The sequence below is a fragment of the Colletes gigas genome, unplaced genomic scaffold (assembly GCF_013123115.1).
Source record: "Colletes gigas isolate AHSC1104 unplaced genomic scaffold, ASM1312311v1 Colletes_gigas_Sc00022, whole genome shotgun sequence".
Lineage (NCBI taxonomy): Eukaryota > Metazoa > Arthropoda > Insecta > Hymenoptera > Colletidae > Colletes > Colletes gigas.
In genome coordinates, this window is record NW_025106651.1 from 1,757,203 (window position 1) to 1,777,963 (window position 20,761).

At 35.9% G+C, this 20,761-nt stretch overlaps 2 protein-coding genes across 2 annotated transcripts; both read right to left on the bottom strand.

Annotated features, from left to right (window-relative positions):
- Nucleotides 1–2,010: 2,010 nt before the first annotated feature.
- On the bottom strand, nucleotides 2,011–11,204 carry LOC122401169 (mitochondrial folate transporter/carrier). Its single transcript, XM_043403133.1, has 6 exons — nucleotides 10,723–11,204; nucleotides 7,320–7,473; nucleotides 6,981–7,233; nucleotides 6,775–6,888; nucleotides 6,555–6,700; nucleotides 2,011–3,954 (listed from the first exon to the last, which is right to left on the bottom strand). The coding sequence occupies exons 1-6, from the start codon at nucleotides 10,877–10,879 to the stop codon at nucleotides 3,768–3,770; spliced, it is 1,011 nt and encodes a 336-aa protein (XP_043259068.1). The 5' UTR covers nucleotides 10,880–11,204; the 3' UTR covers nucleotides 2,011–3,767.
- Nucleotides 11,205–15,369: 4,165 nt separating this feature from the next.
- On the bottom strand, nucleotides 15,370–20,700 carry LOC122401148 (2-oxoglutarate dehydrogenase, mitochondrial-like). The gene is made up of 15 exons (XM_043403107.1): nucleotides 20,349–20,700; nucleotides 20,174–20,286; nucleotides 19,802–20,083; nucleotides 19,504–19,714; nucleotides 19,250–19,427; nucleotides 19,081–19,196; nucleotides 18,826–18,965; nucleotides 18,606–18,751; nucleotides 17,787–17,976; nucleotides 17,487–17,708; nucleotides 16,949–17,225; nucleotides 16,788–16,873; nucleotides 16,139–16,459; nucleotides 15,661–15,945; nucleotides 15,370–15,571 (listed from the first exon to the last, which is right to left on the bottom strand). Exons 1-15 carry the CDS (start codon nucleotides 20,698–20,700, stop codon nucleotides 15,371–15,373), a joined length of 3,120 nt encoding a protein of 1,039 aa, XP_043259042.1. The 3' UTR covers nucleotide 15,370.
- Between the last annotated feature and the right edge of the window lie 61 nt (nucleotides 20,701–20,761).

Genomic DNA, 20,761 nt, shown 5'->3' on the forward strand with positions numbered 1-20,761 from the left:
CAAACTTCATATTAGAATATCTAAAAAAATATTGTGCAACCTTTGCCACTTCAAAGCAAAATCAATATACTATGCACGTATAAAATTGCAAAATTTAGTATAAAATTACTATACGCACTTCCATTTTAACTTCGAATTTCATAACGGGAAAACTATATCGTGTTGAATTAATTTGTAAATTATCAAGTTTTTCTACCGACATATTTCTCATATTATACACAGGGAAAAATTTTAATGGGAGATTCTAGAGGCCAAAATAAGACGAAAATCAAGAATACCAATTTGTTGATGGAGGCTTCGTTAAAAAGTTATTAAAAAATTAAATTAAAAAATTTCATATCATTCATGAAAAAATTATTTTCAGTTGTAGGAGTCAATTACAATCATTTTTGGTCAATAGACATACCGCCGAAATCCTAACCATTTTCGAGAAAAAAATTCTTTATCGAAAATATAATTTCGGGCCAGAAATGTCACTCAAAAATTTCTTCCGTACCTTTAAAATGTCATAACTACTGAACGGATTAGACGATTTTAATGTTTCAAACGGCAAATAACGCGTATTTTGATGTAGAGTATGTACAAATTCCAAAAATATCCGAAAAATTGTTCCTTGACGCCGTAAAATGAGAAAAACCCCATAAAAGTGGTCCAATATTCAAACAGCACTAACTTCTACAATAGTGGATATATTTCAATGAATTTTTTTTTTAAATAGAGTTGATAGGTACCTACAAAAAAGTATTAGACAACTTTTCTGTAGAGCGTCAAACAAAATTATTAAAAATCGAAAACGAATTTTTAAGAAAAATCGACAATGGTGGTGTCTAAATTTTTCGGCCAAAAAATATTTCAAATCGTTCTGAAAAAATTATTATTAGGTCCTGGAGGCAAGTACAACCAGTTTCGGTCAATAGACATACCCCCGAAATCCTACCCACTTTCGAGAAATAAATTCGAGTATGTGTAACAGCAAAAAAAAAAATTCAAATCGTTCTAAAAAAATTATTTCCAGTGGCTAGGGTCAATTAGAATCATTTTTGGTCATTACACATACCCACGAAATCCTACTCACTTTCTAGAAAAAAATTCGAGGTGTGAAATTTTTCGACGGAAAAAAAATTCCAAATCGTTTTGGAAAAATTATTTTCGGTTGCGGGGGTCAATTACAATAATTTTTTGTGTATAGACATACCCCCGAAATCCTGCGCATTTTCGAGAAAAAAATTCAGTACGGGCGGAACTTTAAATGTTAATAACTTTTTAACAAAGGCTCCATCAACAAATTGTTATTCTTGATTTTCGTCTTATTTTGGCCTCTAGAATCCCCCATTAAAATTTTTCCCAGGGGTGGCCTAACACCCTGTATGAATACACATTTAAATTTGTACACGATTGTTTATAATAATAACAAAGTAATTAAGTAGGTATACTTACACAATGCGAAGAGGAAACATCATTGGACATGTTGCTTCGAACTACCGAAAAAACATAATTTATCAAAGTAACGCAATACGCGATCCTTTTCAAATAAAATGTTCAAATTCAATTCAGCAAGCTACTACATTCAGATTTTGACAATACGAAGAGCAATGATAAATTAAACAAACGTGCACCAAACGAAGTTTGTGTTTGCACGTCCACCAGTAATAATCAGTACATAGAATTGAACGTCGAGTGCGATAAACGACAGTCCAAACACCCTTTTGATTACACAAATTCATTGTAAATTTGAAGCACATTAATGTATGCAATTTGGGAACGACGTGGCTTGGTTCGACATTTTAACTATGATCGAGTTTATAATAAATGTACAGCAACTCTTCGCGTACATTGTCGAACGCGTTTCAAGGTATTGCAAATACCATGGATTCGACGAATAGAGACAATGCAATTTTAAATGCAGTTAAAATGCATTAGTTAGATACGATAAAAAAATATACAAAATTTCAAATGAAAAATGCAGAAAAGACAACTGTAACTCAAAGGAGAAGATGAAAAATGTCGGAAAGAATAATTAATTCCTCAGAATCTATAAAATTGTTTAACTTAATCGGTGCTCACACATGTAACAATATAAATAGTTTGTTCGTACCGCTACTATTACGCATACAAACTCGTAACGGCAATCTTCACAGAATAAATGAAATTTCTGAATGCTAGTAAGAGTTCGATCAATGTATTCATAATTGATTTCACATTGGCAATACATGGACAATACGATGTACAACGTAACAGAACCAGCGGACACGGTTATTACGAAAGTTTAATCTAACTCTCACAAAGGCGGAAATGGATTTGCAAACAGGAATAGGCAGAATCGAATGAATTTCTACTTAGAACGATTGACGAACAACCTGACGTATTGTATTCTATGGTGATCATCTACATTCGCTTATATTTTTTAATTCATTCATGCAGTCGAATATGACTCTTGTAATTTGTATCTGCCAAATATACTATTCTGTACTTGATATCTAGTAAAGAAAATTCAGTGTCACTGGCAAATGACAAATACCATCATTGCATCAATTGATATGTATATGGTATTAATGCAATGCTTTTCAAGAATTCATATTATTATAAAGTTATCTGTTTATATCAAATTTGAAGACCAGACATCACATTAATACCATTTACACGTGTCTGACGTTGTACTAAATATTGAAATCGAAAAATATATTCTGTACTTACTCAGCCATTGAATATAAAATGCTAATATATTCAATATTTACTGACTGTTCACTTTGAATGATGTCTCAGCAGAGAAAACTATTGTAGGATACAACTCCAGTACCTTTGTTCCTATTCGTAATATGCTCACAAGCGTAATTCGGGTACAGTGATCTAGAAATAATTTTCTATGTGTAAAATGACAGAGTACCAAGTCTCTGATGCACGCCCAGATATACATATAACATCACAACCATGAATTCTGTTACAAGAATCAGAGTTATGTGTGGATTAATAGCCACACATGAAAATTCATCGAATCGTCTTATACACAATATCTCACTACGACCGTTTCAGTCACACGCACAACACTAACCATGGATTAACAGGATACTTATACACATGAAATCGAATAGAAATAACTGCAAAGATAACGAATGAATTTAACATGCAATTACTTTCAAACATTCAATCAAGCTCTATTAAAGAGTGGAATCTCAAATTTACACAAAAAAGATGTTTGAATTAGTTTAAAGAGTCCATTCAAACTAATCATACTAATAATTTTGAATGTATGAACTAACATGTTTGATTTATCAACATGCCTTAGTGAAAGAGTCCAAGTAGAAGATTCAGGACTGAATGCAATAATATTGTTTCGCAAGAAAGAGTTGTTTCAATATACTGAGAGTTTTCGAAGAGCTGTCGAGGCCTCTAAAAGATAAATCCCTCTCGATTCCTGAGAAACCCTGTATTTGTATTCTACTATAAATAGAATACAAATTAGTAAGGTATTCGTCATTCAAATGCTTTTTAAACCATATTTTCCAATCCCTGCTTGCAAACGATTTATGGAACAATTTAACAATTATGATCCTTCGCTCGGAATCGAAATGCATCCTGCTTTGTGTCGTTGCGATTCAACTGGAATTTTCGTCCATCGTTAGCGGACGTGTTTATTTCGCAAATCGTAATATTCTGTCAACTGGTCCAGGTATATTGTGCCTTCGATCTTTTTTGTTTTTCTCAAGGTAGTACCGTATTAGATCTGAATTAGGTGTCGTGTTTCCCAGCACGAATTTCCAACGGGTACTTCAAGTCTCGATTTTTTTAACCGGAATGGGAAGTGGCATCTTGTCTCCCTCGATGATCCGTCTATTTCTGTGTTGCAGAAGATACCAAGACACGTTTTCGTATACCACAAACGTGATCACAGTTGCCGGGACCACCCTGGTCAGGTTTGCACTCAACCCCTTGTAAAAGCCAAGGCACCCTTCATATCTGCAATTAACCACCAGTAATACGCTGTTGTTATTTGCTTCCTTTTTCTGGCAATCGGATTGTGTAGAACCTACAATATATTTTTTATCATTCGCACCAAAATTCGAACCGGCGTACGATTCTTGTCGTTTTGTAACGAAGCACGTTTACTATTAAATGAAACCAATTGCATCGTGTATACCAGTTAATATCGTACAATCCAAATAATTTTTTACGTCTGTTCAGTGTTCACCAATGAATTTTTGAAGAAATCGTAAATAGTTCGTGCAAATTAAAAACGAATAAAGCAGTTAAAAAATTCATAGATCAATTCTGTGTATAGTTTATTTCCCTTCTTCTGCATCACTCTGATGATACGTGGATACAAATAAAACGTATAATCGTATGTATTGCGTCCAAAAATCGTACTGCTGGTGATTTCGCAGCAATGATCCGTTTCGTCGCAATTATCTCCACATCATACACGTCCATACACACACGCGCACAAACACATTGCATTTCTTACATATCTTGTCGCGCTAATGCCTGTGATTCCGCCATGGCGCTTAATTTATATGTAAAAATATTCAAGAAAGAACGCGTTATGCGATGCGAAACTATGTCAAACGTGATCGCCGTATTTCGAAGAAAGATATCTGGAACTGGGAATTCAGTGACGCGTGTCCAAGATTCACTGTTTTCGTTCGTGCAAATATATTTCTTCGGCCGATTTCTATAACTCTTGCCGGCTATTGCGAAACGCAAATTCCGAGGATTGAGTTGCTCCAATGAAAAAAAAAAACGTACGAATAAATCAACAGACACTCGGACATTAAACAATTATCAAAGCGTTGCCATGTTTATTATTAAGTCGTTCATAGTTCTTTCAAAAACTCCGTATAAATAAATTCAACCTACTTATTAAATGTTACAGTGACATTGAATTTTATTGCTACACTTCGGTTGCTCCGAGTACCAGACTCTACAACATTCATCTAACATAGGTGGTTCGAAATGGGATGTACTTATTCATTGCATACAAGACATATGATTGCACGAATAACAATAAAATTGTAGACAATTATTACATTCCTACGCATACACTTGTCTCGTTATTCTTTTGCAATGAGATTTAGGATGGGCATGGTGACTTGCAAATCACGCGGGAATCCCGAAAAATTTTCATCTATTAGTGTACACATGGTCGCATTACAAAGGCAATATGCAGATACTATAAGTACACACGTAGCCCGTTGCTTATGCAACTATATGACTGTTTAAAATGTAAATTTAACTATTACACACTCCAACTTCCATCACATGCAATAAATTGCATTTTTTTACTAGTCAAATCTTTACACTGAAACAGGAATTCCAGAATAAACATTGCTCTTAATCAAGAGACGAAGATTATTAAGTAATATTAATCGGAACTATTAGATGCAATTTAATAATTTGAATACACGTCACATATATTATGAGTGTAAACCTGAATAAGAATTATTATAATATGAAAAATAATTAAGTTAGTTATCTTTACAATACATAAGTGTTCTTTTCGCACTTTACAAGGGCAAATAAAATTAGTTTGTACGCATAAGTTATGCTGAAATAATTCATATAAATTACTACTATCTCAAAAATCACATCGTATAATCCGAGAATATTTGAAATAGCATTTGCTCAGTACATATTTGTAGGTATATAATTGTTTTTAATTACGAAGTAAAATATTCGATCGTTAATATAAAAGAATCGTCTAATACAGACAATGTCCATAAAATAATAGATATATATTAAAGACTGTCTTCAACTTTTCCTAGTAAAGAAAATAGTACAGTGTTTATATCTTTCAAAAATAAATTTAAATCAGAATATTAAATTACATACCTATCTTACTAATCCCGCAACATTTGCAGCTTGATAACTTCATTAAAATTGTATTACTAATAACAGTAAACAATTCTCAATAGTATCCTCTCGCGTATACAATGAATTATTTTTGCAAACAAATCGTCAGAAATATTGTTCTCATTAAATGAATAGCTCTATCTTTCGTAACCACAAAGTATCACATTACACATGTTTTATTTCATTGATTATATTTACCGTTAAGCGACAACCTAAGTTTTGTAATTGAGTCATATCAATCTGAAGCAAGGATCGACATAACAGAAATATATACTTCAAAACTACACATGTTTTGTCTTGTACGAAAGTACATGTACGATAGAGTAGTAGCTTTTTCTAATAATACTGTTTCAAGATTACTCTCAACCAACGAAAAGTCTCCAATGCTTGGAATATAAGTTACGCTTAAATAAAATCAATCTGTTGATTGCTTCTATCAAGTTAGTGGACTATTTAGAACTAGGCAAATCCAATATCAAAACATAACTCGATTTCGATAAGTTACAAAACATTTAAATGAGACTAATATGTTCTTTTTTTTTCATTTCTACAATAAAAAATTAAATTAATATAATCTAAGAAGTCAATAAGAGTTTTACTAAGAAACATTAGAAAATGTTTCATAAATTACGATAACTAAACAAATATTTGGTGTAACATGTATTATGTATGGTGTTAAGCCTTTATAAAAACCCTTTATGCCTTCTGACCTCCATATCGTTCGTACACATTCTCTGCTGCCCGAGTAGTTATGATGATGATCTTGAAGTCGAGCTCTTACAACTTGAAAAGGATAAGTCGTAGCGGCAGCAATTAATTTTGAGATTGCCGCGAAGACTATGTATTCATATGTACTCTGCAAATAAAGACATTGCTTGTAGGTCAATCCGTTTTCGAATAATTCTTTTGTTTGGTTAATATTGAACTTACCAACTTATTGTCAATTGGAGAATTTAAATAACCATTGTACCAATTTTTCAGCTCTTCGTACACCATAAATTGAATGGCACCGTGTGAAACACCAAACATTCCAGGAATTAAACCCTGAAAAATTTCAATGAAGTTTATATTTAAATAATGTAATATTAATTACTAATCCGTTAATATTCCATTGCACAAATATTGAGTTTACTTACCCGGTACAAACCATGGATCCCTTCTGTTCTATAAATTTTTCTAATCGCATCTACTGTGCCTTTATATCGAAACTTTTCTGGAACATTGTTATCATCCTTATATTGCAAACACAACCGCGTTTTCACTACCCACAGTGGATTGGTTATAAGTAAGGTAAGAATGCCAGCATCTACTGCAGCGAACATATGCCAGGAAGGTCCCAAAGGTTTCCGATTATTTCCCGCTTGGATCCAACCTTTAATAGTGTTGAAGCTAAACAATAATAATTCACAGTCATCCAAAGTGTTCATTTCAAGATTAATCCCCTTGTAATAATTAAGATCAATGGAGATTCTTACAAAAAGAAATAGCAACCCCATGCACCACCGGATCCTAACACATTCGGTATTACACCTTTGTAAAGTCCTTGCACACCTTCGGTCTTAATAATTTGCATGACCGCGTTTCTGAGACCTTTATATTGTGGACCAGAATGCGTATGCCCATCGTTAACTGTAATAAGAAAAAAACAAACAATGAACATAACTGATTTTATTAAAAACAAGCTTTCAATTCATTTTTTAGTTGTTTGTATTTTTTCTAATTCGACGCACGATGATATTAAAATGGAGCCATGTGGATAAGCGAAATCTAATTATTCTGTTTCCTCCGATCGCGTGTCGTGGTTTATCGGTTGCTCTCTTTGCAAACGTCAGCGACGTGACCCTTTATTGTGCGACAAGCGCGTTTCATTTGGAATTAATGCTTTCTCAGTTTCCATTGAAAATTTGAACAAACATCAGCATATCAAATCGGTTACTTATTTACTAAGGACAACAAAAAAACAATACGGGCATAACTTTCTCAGAAGTCACTGATATTTATTAACACGCGATAAGTTATCTCTATATTACATATACATGCTAAAAGCAAAAACCTTCCAACACGATATACATATATTGTATGCTAAAAAAAAACTCTGAGTAACAATTGTAATTTATTGATGATGATTAGATTATGGCAAAACTAATATGTACATTTTCTTATACAACATAGAATATTTTTAACATTATTATTCCATAGAGGTAATTACAACGAGACTCGTGGTAGATCGGATCGTAAATTTTATCATACATTTTTCTGCGACGAGTAATTTTAATCGCGGAAGAACGCGTTAAAATTTCATAGTTCAACCTCACGTGCTACTGACGCAATCCGCTGAATTTCTTACTGTTTGGTGTACAGCCAACGAATTTTACGACGAAAATACGTCGACGGCGAGCCCTCCTTCATGACATAGTACACAGTCATCAGCATTTCAAGTAATAACAGAAGATTAAAAGCTACGGCAGATAAACTCGTTATAAAGTCGGTAGTATTGTTTCGTTGGTTCGTTATATACTCAAGTCTTTAGATATTACAAATAAATTATTACTTTATAGTAAATCAGACTCGCAATTTCTGTTTGATTAATATTACTTACTTTTTATTTCAAGCAATCTGTTAAAAGTAAATATGCATTCGATTAAACAACGAAAATAATTAAATAATATTACAAGAATCCTGTTATTCGCAAAATATTACATCAACATTTTTCCATGCAAACATTATACTCTTGTACCGTAACTCATCGGACAATTGACGTCACTGGATAGGAATATATTTCTTTGAAATGAATAAAATACGAAATATGATATACATATACGTATCCCGCGATGGTTATTCAAAGTATCTGTTCGTTAAATTTAAATATAAGAGAAAAAAAACAATAGAAAACTGCGAATACTGATTGTTATATTGTTGATATCAAATACCACTATTTATAATTCACGGTATTCATAATACAATACAAATTTCAATTTCTAATTATTCTTGTTCAATCAAACTGGAATATCTACTTTCCATTCTTAAATGTGAACGAAAGTCGACCTTTACTTTCCATTTCATCAGAAAACATGGCGGACCAACTCTGCTCTGTATCTAATTTGCTTTTTCCACGCGTTGAATTCGCAACGATCAATTACGTATTGATCGCTTCAATTTCATGTCTTTATCTTTCACACTTTCTGAATCAAAACACTTCTGAGTCACTTCTGAGTCCATAACAAAATTTTTCCATTTTAGTGCTAATTATTTTTATAAAATTTTGACTTTAGACAAAACAACTAGATAAGGTTATTAATTAAATGTCATCAATAAAGTAATTACTGTCACGATAAGGTACATACTTTGAGCTCTGATTGTAAGTTTAACAATATTAAATGATCGAAAAACACGTGCTGGGTCGCGAGCATAATTAATAGGACTCGACAAAGTAATTTTAAATCGTATTTAATCTTTATATTTTCGTGTAAAATTTACGAACGCCAATAAATTTAAAAATATCTCCCGCGTGAACAGTCAATGACTAGCGAGCATTCTGAGCCGGTCAAAAATACTTCTCGATCTTTCATGATAAACGCCACGTGTTTCTTCGGCCTGACCTTGTCTTTCAAACTCATACGATCGTTAACCCAAAACGTCACACATTCCTACCTACATAATAACAACGACTGTAAACTTCAACCAGCTCTCATTGTTCTTAAATATAACACTGAGTTAAAGTATATTTGCTTGTCGTTCGCACAGTAACAGTTAATAACACGTAACACTTTTAATTCAAGTACAGTTAAACAATGACTTATAGTCAATCCATCGTCCAACTTCTTGATAAGTCTTGAAAGCAATATTTCATAACAAAAAGTAAAAAATTCAAATGGAAACAGAAAACTGTTGCCAACGATTTTCATTTCAAAAACTGATGCGATTAAGAATCCAACTATCGCAATGTTTCTCTATTTAGTATCGCGTGAAAATATTCGCGTTCATCTAGTATAAATAACTGGATCATTCTGTAGATTATACAAAATTTCTCGTTATACATTTCACACACATTATCGCCTTACGCTACGAATTTTTTAGGGTAAATGTTACAAATAACTGATCCATATATATTAATCATAATCGTCAGAGATTTATCCTGTTGATAATTCGTAGACTAAGCGCACGTTATCGGTTAGTTTAGTATTTTCTCGAATGCGTACATTTTTATCTTGTTATTCTGTAATAATGAAAATTTTGATGTGTATGTGCCTTTGGTATGACAAAGATATAAAAAACCTCAAGGGGGTTGAGGGGCTTACAAATAAATAAGTTTAAAAATAATTCGAGAATTCCCTCCCTAAAAATTATAAATAGAAACAGAAATATTGCAGTTTTGACGATTGTTCAACATTTGTCAATTCATAATGAAATCGCTTGGACAGAATAAAATTCAGATAATAGAAATTTAATTAAAGCTCAAACCCCTATAGTCCCATTTCCTCCTTATATTCGCTACCGAATGTAAAGAACTAAACAAGAACAAAAAATAAATATTTCGGCATACCAGTAATCGATTTTATATACATATACTATTCGAAGGGAGGGGAGAAGCATTTCATCGGTACTATCCGGCACTGTAGTTTCGAATATCTGTTCTCGTAAAATTTTACTAGATTATTGATGTAAGTCCCGAGCAGAGGAAGAAGTCAAAGCAGTGAGTCACACAGATGAGCAGAAACAAACAGACTCATGCCAGAGTTTTCCGTGACAAGCAACAAGTGCGTAAGTATGCATCGTGGTGCGTAACACCACGTGCATATCAAGGAGATCGAACACGTATCCGCCATTTTCGTCAAACCATTATGTCGTCAGCGACGACGAGCTCGACAAAGTGCTTACCTGCGAATCTAGTCTTGATCAGGTCTAACGGGTGCAGTATTAACGTAGCCGTCACGCCACCGGATATGCCGCCCACAAAATGCTCATATCTCACGTAATTCAGCACAGGTATAGAGGTGGTCCCCGGCGGACCGCCGTTGGTCTTAATCGGCGACATTTTCTCTGTGACAGGCTGTTGCTGCTGCTCGTTCGTTACCGATTTGCCAGAGGAAAATCCAGTGGCATCCTTTGTGATGTTAACAACGTTCGACTCCACTGTTCGGCATATCTCTTGATCCGCGGCAGGCAATGCGATTTCTTCGACGGGAGCGCGAGACACGACTGAAAACGTACGCGACGCGAGTTTCCTCCGTCTTGCTTACACTTTTAAACGATTACGCAACGCGTCAAAATGTTATATACACCGAACTTACCATACCAAGCAGCTAACTGACTGACTAACGGTTCGACTGACCGCACCGAATGCTATGCGCGAGTTCACTAAATGCGTAACTATCGAGCGCGACCGCCCTCAAGCGGGAAATCCGATAAGTAAGTTTCTCTTCGTGGCAAATTCAATTCGAATTACGATTTAAGCGTCACTTTCTGTTCGTAAATAGAGAAACACCGTAAAGTAGATTCTTGATTATTACAGGAAATCAGGGCTGAAAATTTCAGCAATAATTGACGTTTCTACAATAATGTAAGTAATTAATCCAATTAGAAGTTGTCTCACACACCGTATTCAAACTACTTGTGCCCCATGAGTAACGTCTCCAATCTTATTTATTGCTTAGCAGCAAACCCTTCCATTTGTCGATATTAAACTATCAGCAAGCCTCTCATGCAATCATTGAAATTCTATTGTATTGTTCTAGAACAGTGATTCTCAATAGATATCATATATCATTCAGAGAACAACAGTTCTGACGAAAGGGGGAGGGAGAACTAAGAAATTTATAAATGGAGAGCCACAAAACATATTATTAAAATAATATAACAATACTATAGATAAATAAATATACGGCATCACATTTCAAGGATATTTAATTAAACTGTAGAATAATTTACAGCTTAAGCTATATTCACAAATAGGAAAGGAAAACTCTGAATTAGTAGTAAAATTGAAAAGACTACTTTACCACTATAAAGGAAAGTACAATTGTTCTTCATCAGATCTCCCATTTTTTATTTGATTAAATCTGGTTTCAATATTGACATACCACTGGCATTAGCATTATCCGATGTACATACAACAATGCGACCGAGAATTCGAAGCCTACGATCCTTAGAAATGCTATGACACATATGTATGTACATTCAGACTAAATTGGCTCTTCTTACAGCTACCATGATGTGTAAAGTCCGACCATTCAATTTTCCCGTGGAGTATGTACATCGAATAATGCTAAACAAGAATAAAGATTATATTTACAAACAAAGTTACAATTGTTGAAAATTTGTGAACTTATATGATTAGTTTGAGATTACAGAAAAAAATAAAAAATCAATTTCTCTGGTCAATTTCAATGACTTTTGGATGTGCTATAAAGGACAAGATTTGCAACAACTTTCTTCTTTCAAAATATTTGCAAAATACTTTTGCTAACACTATACTGACAATGAATTCGACTTATATCTACATACAGTACATACGTATGCGATTGCAGCAATGTGTACGACAGTGTCTGGAGATCGCTTATCTATTGTTTATTGAAAAGGGATGTTGGGTATGGTTACCACTTAGGTGTGTGAATGGATAGATGGAGTCGTATATTAATCACGTGTTAACATAATTCTTGAGAAAAATATAAAGTATCATATAACAAAATTAATGGGAATAAAATTTTTGTGTCGTAAATCCAGGTGTCTGAAAAGTCTCGAAAGTCTCAAAAGTTTGCTTTAATCCAGGTTAATAACTCATTTGGTCCCGCGCTCGACGTTCTGTCACGAGTGCTTAATGTGCCTAAGTTCGCTTAGGTGCAGCTCACTATCAGTAATTTTAACAGTGTAAAGCGGGCGCCGATGCACAGCATCCGTTAGTCGGATTCAATTTTTACACGTTTAACGAATCTATTAATATGTGCTTTCTGTCTATTTAAAAAAAAGAGGTAAGTGATAGTTCGAAACCTGGACTCATCAGGTAAGGTCAAAAACATCGGCGCTCCCATACTATATTAATATAATAGAGCTACTGTATTCGTGCATACATACTTCAATAATTTGTAAAAAATCGTAATTATAACAAAAACGAATAATTTTAATCATCGCATCGATGTGTAGCGTTTAAAGAATTTGTTATTTGGCGCTTGAAAATGCTATTTCTGCACAGTACGTAGATCAAAAGCAAGATATCATTTTGTGTACTATATTTATCACAACTTATCTTTGGTGTATTTCTAAAGTGTCTTCAAACATCCATTGTTTCAAGCATACAAAAAGAATTTCTTTTAGTCAATACAGTAGGTATAATTGAAAAATTTTCTTTTTTTATTCTTTATTTAAGAACTTATTGTACACGAACTATTAATGCTTTTCCTTAAATATGAAATGTTACGAATCGATAATGTTTAAAGAACGAACCAGTTCTGATTTTTTTGTTATCTATAAATATCGCGGAAAAGGTGTTCCCGACAACCGCAAACCCTGTTCGATAAGTACGTAAAGTGCTTATCTTTTCGATTTCTGATAGATTGTAACGTGTATTAGTGTTCGTCGATGAACGGATAAAAAATTTGTTATCCCATGTCACGATAGAATATCTCAGTTGGCATTCTCGTTTGCCTTATACTAGTAGTTTAGTGAATTGATCGATTCACATGGGTATAGTTTTTACCAAATGAATCGTTTAAAAAGAGTTAATTCGACTAAGTGCAGTTAAATAGTCATCAGTGATGTTATATTAAATTTGACAATTAGTAATCCAATTATATTTGCTGTCGAGTTTTTGGAGCTCCAAGCTTAAAATTCTTCTATGACATCAATTTGCGTAACAGTAACGATAAAATTAATTTCTCGAAATTTGAAATTCGGTGTTTAGTTTCAATAACAGTGAACACAAAGTGACCAATTTCAAACTTCTCATTCAGCAAATATAAACATAAATAAAGAAAGCAGCTGGTTCTAAAAGAGAAGAATCCTTTCTCTGTAACTTTTACAAACTATGATTCAAACGGTAAATTTTATTAAAATATTAAATACATATACATATATACAAGGTGTACGCGTTAAGATTTGTCACCAGTTTTTAGGCATTTCCGGTAGTGCAATTAAAAAATGTCTCAAACAAAATTTTTTTAGTATTTCATGGGCTACATGTTCCCATACTGTTAAATCTCAAAAAATGTTTTTTACGTAAAAAAATCAAGATCACTTTGTCTTTTTTAAATAGCACCACCTAGAGAAACAACGAAAAGGTAACCTTGACTTTTTTACGTAAACAGAATCTTTTGAGATTTAAGAATATGGGAGCAAGTAGCCCATAAAGTACCAAAAAAATTTTGTCTGAAACATTTTTTAATTGCTCTACCAGAAATGCCAGAAACTGGTGACAAAACTTAACGCATACACCCTGTATAGCGTTAAGAGATTTTTGTTACATTAAAATCATTTCAACGTCTATTGCACTTCACCTTTACAAACTCTGTTAAACATTTTCTAAGAATAAATTTAAACATCGATAATTTACGTTAAAGTATTGTTTACCACGCTACATGATTTAAAAAACTTAACATTATTTATGAATCGAAATTAAAAATGTATGTGTAGTACCGTGCACGGCAGTACATTCAGGTTTACTCACATTTAATTGATTCAAGGTTGAATAAATCAATTGCAAGTCAGGTTCTATAATGCATTCAATGCACCACAAAAAAATCAATTCAATGCTACGCCCCGATATCGTTAGTTGCGTTTAGTTAGGAAACACTAAACACGATTACGGTTGCCATTTTTATATGGATGTTACATAAAAGAATTATTACTTTAAATAAACAGTAGATTTTTATTTGATATAAAATTTAAAAACTACGTGGGAAATAGATTCTGTTACAAAGAACGTTGGTTTATGCAATATTACATCACATACCATTATGGCTGGTACAACTTCAATTAGCATCCCGATATTTTTTTAATCGCGATAAATTTTTAAAAACAGTGTCTTTCATACAATATTAGTATTACTATACAAGGACGACCACATCGCATCAGGAAGTCTGATGTTGTAGGTGCAACAGTCTCGTTGAATCTATATGCACTGTATTGACTATTAGCACCATTTGCCTAGAAAGATCTCAAGTTCAGTTATACTTTGCACATCGTATAGTTGTTTGCTGTTGTTGCGATAGCTAAAAATATTTTCGACGAACCGTTAACGCTGTGAAGAAAAAAAATGCAATGTGGAATTTTTTCGATGGAAGGATTTTCTCGTACCACAAAAAGTCGCATGCAAAATACTTATGTCTCTCGGTGAGTCAGTTTCTGCGCAATAAAAATATTTAAGATGAAAATAATTGAAAACAAAAAGTAGAAGACAAATTATCTATTTCACAAGGAGCAATTCTGATAACTTACACATTCAATCGTGTTGTCATTTCGTTGCGTCATGCACTTCCTGCCATATTTTTAATATCCTGCAGCAGTATGTCTTTGAATTTGAATTACCTGTGGATCAGTCAAGTTTCATAGCGACCGACATCAGATCGCTGTACTCGTTTGCGTGAATAATTTTGCTGCCAGTTGATGGAGCAGCTGACGGTGGTCGACCACCATACATAACGTCTTCTAGACGAAGTCCCAGAGCTAGAGCTATCCTGTCCCTCACGTAGAGATAGGCGCCCTGATTTTTGTGATCTTCTTGCAACCACATGATCTAAACACACGATACATGTACAGTCCAAGCTACTCCAAGGAGACTATAAAACAGTTTACTATATCCAGTCGACGATTAACTTCCTGTACCTTAGCGTTCGGGTATTTCTCTACTTCCTGTTTGAGAAAATGATACGGGAACGGGCACAGTTGTTCGATACGAATTATCGCTATTTTATCTTCCATTTGTTTCTCTTGGCGTTCTGTTACCAGATCGTAAAACACCTTCCCGCTGCAAAGTAATATCTTCTGTACGTTGCCCGACTTGACGAGCGAGTCTGAGATAACAGGCTTGAACGAAGTATCAGGTTCCATTTCTTCGAAAGAAGATAAAGCCATTGGATGACGGAGCAGGGATTTAGGTGACATTACAACCTAATTGGACGAACAAACAGACACAATTACAGTGGAAATTGTTTTTAGTAACGTTTCGTCGCGATACATTTGAATTTGTAGTTTGTCGTACTGATGACTTCGAGATATCGTTATGTTAAAAAAATATCACATGATTTTCACGGTCTTCCAAACTACTTTACACCTGATCAAAGGTATTAATATTAGATCTAACCAGTGGTTTTCGAAACGGCATATGGATTTGACGCCGCAGAGCGTGGAATAAGTTCGCTGGAGTGGTCAAGTTGCAAACAATCCAGTTTATCTCAAACAGCTGCCGTGTCATGATCTGTTCCGGGGTTTCCCCTTGCGGAGCTCCTGGCTCCGTGCCCGGGATATGAGTCCAATCATCGTCGCACAATTGAAGACATCGTTCGAGCCTCGCGGACGAATGCTCCGGTCCTTGACCTTCCATTCCATGCGGCAGAAGGAGTACCAATCCGACTTGCCTACCCCATTTCGATTGCCCGGAACAGAGAAGAGTATCTAGAGTAACCTACGGATTATTTTATTCGAACATTCTTCTTTCAACACTATTCTACGCCTCCACGTTTCTATAACACGTTGTTCCAATCGTTTCTGACCAACGTCACTATAATTCGTATGATAATACAGACAAATAATTCAGATACAGATCGGTCGTGAATTAAATTTTATATTTACGAAATTGCGTCTCCCAAGTAATCACTATCGTATGTAATCAAAATGGTTACTTCCTCGTGAAAGTAACGAAAGATATCGTTCAAGTATCGATAACCGAGCTAAAACGGCTGTTTTGTGCAATACCAATAACTGTTTGTGTAAATATACTGAAAAACGATTACCTGACAAGTGTTCGCGAAATCACCAAACTGAGCTTCCCATATTGTCAACGTATTATGATTATAGGCCGAGTACCCTAACTCGAATCCTGTGTGCACGATCAACAGTCATTTATCTAATTCCTTACCGTGTGATCATCATTATTATTTCCTAAGAAACTCACCGCAGACACCGTACTCCGATAACGAAGAGTTCGATACGGTGTATAGAGCTTGTCCGGGGAACACGTCGTGGAGAATATTTTTGTAGACTTTGTCCCTGCTCTGATCGTGGATGATGTGTATGCGGTGCGAGAAAGTACCTCGCTCGACATCCTCGCCGGATAATCTCACGTGGTGACCTTCTTTCAGCAAACTGAGAAACGCTAGACATTCACCCATCGCCCAGTCCGCCTTGCGAGCTTCCATCAGCTGTGCTCGTTTGTCCATTACCCTCAACACCTTCGTTTCGAAAATTTACTTGGTTGAATAATTTTGAACTCTCGAAAGTCTTAATAAGTCTTGAATGTATTGAATATCTGGAGTCTCGATGGTTTCGATAGATTTGAAAGCGTTACAAGTTTCGATAACAGTTGTATAATACAGATTTAAACATGGAATGTTATCTCAATATTAAGTTAGTGTACTTGAAACAATGAAAGATTTTTTAATTTTACTTCGAACGGAAGTCGAGAAATAAATACCGCTTGGTTGAACACATACTTGACCGTGCGACTCGATATCTTTAGGAGGCGTAGATATGGCTTTGCAAATCGTCTTGATCGTTTCTGTATCGATACCAGTTGGCGGTATGCGAGCCTGTGGACTTTGACTAGCGAAAAACTCGGACCACGGTACGTCGTGCCAGTCGCTCATATTCATCGAGTCTATCTCCTGCGCTTTCGCGAATTCTGACTCGCAGTGGTTCCAATACTTCTGTATTTCCTAGAAACGAGCATGAATCTGCAACATCGTTTGCACGAGCGCCAAACGAAACGATGCTGCGTCGTATTTCTTATGTACTTCTTGGGCGAACGCCTCCGTAATCACTCCCTCCTTCAAGAGTTTGTCGCTGTAAATAGTGAGCACGTTCGGGTGTTCCTTTATACGCTTGTACATCAAGGGTTGAGTGAGCATTGGTTCGTCCAGTTCGTTGTGGCCGAATCGTCGATATCCTACGACGTCTATGACGACGTCATTGTGGAATTCTGCTCTGTTGGATTAATGTTACAGGGGATGATTCTTTTATCAAGAACTCTAACTATTAGAACCAAAATAAAAAAAATGTTATAGGATGACAACTATTTTCTCAACTAAAATGTTTTTAGTCGGGCACAACAGCTGCGAGTGGTCGAAATTTTGTTCCGTTGCCAATAACTATTATCAACTAGGGAAATTTATTTCGGTTGCTCATAACAGTTGTACTAAAATGATCCGTTTTACTCAACATAAGTAACAATGTTCATAAAATGTTTTATGTATGGAAGCGTTTATCTCGAGGACTTACATTTCCGACTCATCGATAGGAGCTACACAAATAAATGGATCAACGTAAAATTACGATAATACCGTATTTCGCGAATGAAATCGTTAATGAATGAACAACAATTATATGTCGAAGAAACGTCAGAGATTGACAAAATTTGTATCCGGAAACCTTTCGAGTCGAAAAGAAAAATATCACATGCATTTTATAGGATGCGACGTACTCGATATCGGTCAACGAGATCGTATAAAGCCATCGAAGACTTTCTTAAAGAAAACCGTAACGAACTCGTCAACGGTAACATCGCGAAAGAAAAGTCCGTGTGCATCGAAAAAATCAAGAACCGCAGAGTCTACCTATATTCGCTGGCAACTTTACTGCAGTAGGCCACCAAGTCGGGGTTATCGCCGTGTATGTGGAATATAGGAGCGTTCACAACACGTGCTACATCGGTACAATGCGCGCTGGATCTGGAGTACCTCGGATCGGTAGTGAAACCAATCTGCAATACATAAAAAATTGTTCTTTACACGATAGTCCAGTTACGTTTGGATCACGAAACGCTTCAAAATTCACCTGATTGTTAATAACGACGTGCATAACACCACCGGTTGTGTACTCTGGTAGATCCGTTAGATGCATGGTTTCGTAAACAATACCTTGGCCCGAAAATGCAGCATCGCCGTGAACCAAAATAGCTAGTGATTTCTTACCCACTAAAAAGAATGAATTTTCAACCATCACTTTCTGAAGTTTCTCGAAAGTATTTATTAGCTGAGGTCTCCTCTCTATTAATCTTTCATAATAATCAGCAATGGTCTGTATACATACGCTTGGCATCGTTTTTCTCCACTTGTTCTGCACGAATGCGACCAACAATCACTGGATCGATCGCTTCCAAATGCGAAGGATTAGCCATTACGGCGCATAGAATCTTTTTGTTGCTTCTGTGGATTCAGAAAGACATCAAAATCAAGGTGACAATCTCCAAGAGATTTACCTCTCTAGTATTTTCTCTGTGTGCATTCCTAAATGGTACTTCACATCACCGGAACCAAAACCCTCCAAAGGAATCGGATTGAATTGAGTGAGCAATTGGTGCAGCGGTTTCGAGCAAACGTTGATCAAGGTGTTCAGTCGACCACGATGAGCCATGCCTATCGCAAAACTTTCTACCCCTACAAAAATGTTCCATTATATGTCTCACCTGCCTTCGAAAGGAACGAACGCTTGAAACACGTTGGGAAGTTCTACCTTTTTCGGCCGAGATTTCTAAGCATTCCACCATCGATGGAATGAAAGACTCGCAACCCTCTAGGCCAAACCTCTTCTCTGTGGGATACTTCCTGGCTAGAAACCCTTCGAACGTTACTGCTCTCATGATATCCATCCAAATAAACTTTCTGTGTTGCTCAGGCAGCTCCCAAGCGCCGGGGACCTCGAACTTTTCCCTCAGCCAGTCTAACTAAAAGATATTCCGGCTTGTGAAAAGCATAATTGTATCGATAACCGCGAGTTGTGGGATGTATTACTCGAAACAATCAGCTCCTACCATCCCGTTGTCGTGAATGTAAGTGTACTCGAGACCCAAATGTCCGCAGTAAACTTCGTTCAACCTAGTTAGTATATCGCGCAAGGGAAGACTTCGTTTAGGGCCGCCGATTACGGTGAACGGTGCAAGCGGAAACTCTTTGTTCATGTCAGCTTCCGTCATGCCCTTTAAATGTTCTCGTACGACGATCGCTGGTGGCAAATTCGGAGTTCCTTGAAGCTTATGAGATTCCGGATTCTGTATACCCAACGGATCAATGTCGGCTATCAAATGACCACGTGCCTTGAACAAATAGAACAGAAGATTGATTCAGGCAACCCAATCGAGGAGAACCTGAGCAACAGGTCCGGGCCTTGATCCGACTTGATATACCTGATAAGCTCTAATCGTAGCGTTGATGTCCAATGCCCCGCTTATAAATTGATCACCTTGCAGCTCGCTGTCCGATTTTTGTCTCAAGCTCTGCTGGGGGAAATCCGACGATGCTACTCGAAAGTAAAAAAGCAAATGAAAGTCTATATTGTCAATATTTCGAAGACAAATCCACCTGTCTGCGGGGTCGTTAAGTTAGACGGTACGACCGAAGGTGATGATTCGACGCGAGCAGTCGGAGGTTTCGCGATCGTCGACACAGACGGTTTGTCCCCGTAGACGAAGTCGAAGAACAGGCTCCACGAAGGGCTCACGGACGTTGGGTCCTTCAGCCACTGCCGATAGATGTACTCCAAGTACTGGCTGTTGCTCGTGTTGAGCAAGTTGTTGAATCTATCATAGCCGTCGTGCTTTACGCGCTTGAAACACTTCCGTGGCTCGGAAGTCGCGAGGAGGAGCCGTTTAGAAGCTTGCGTTTTAACGTTACGACGGTACAGACGCTGAACGAGGCGTAAGTTCGTGTACATGTCCCCATTTATTTCTACGCACGTACCAAGTATCGTAGAACGAGAGATTGCTCACGGAATT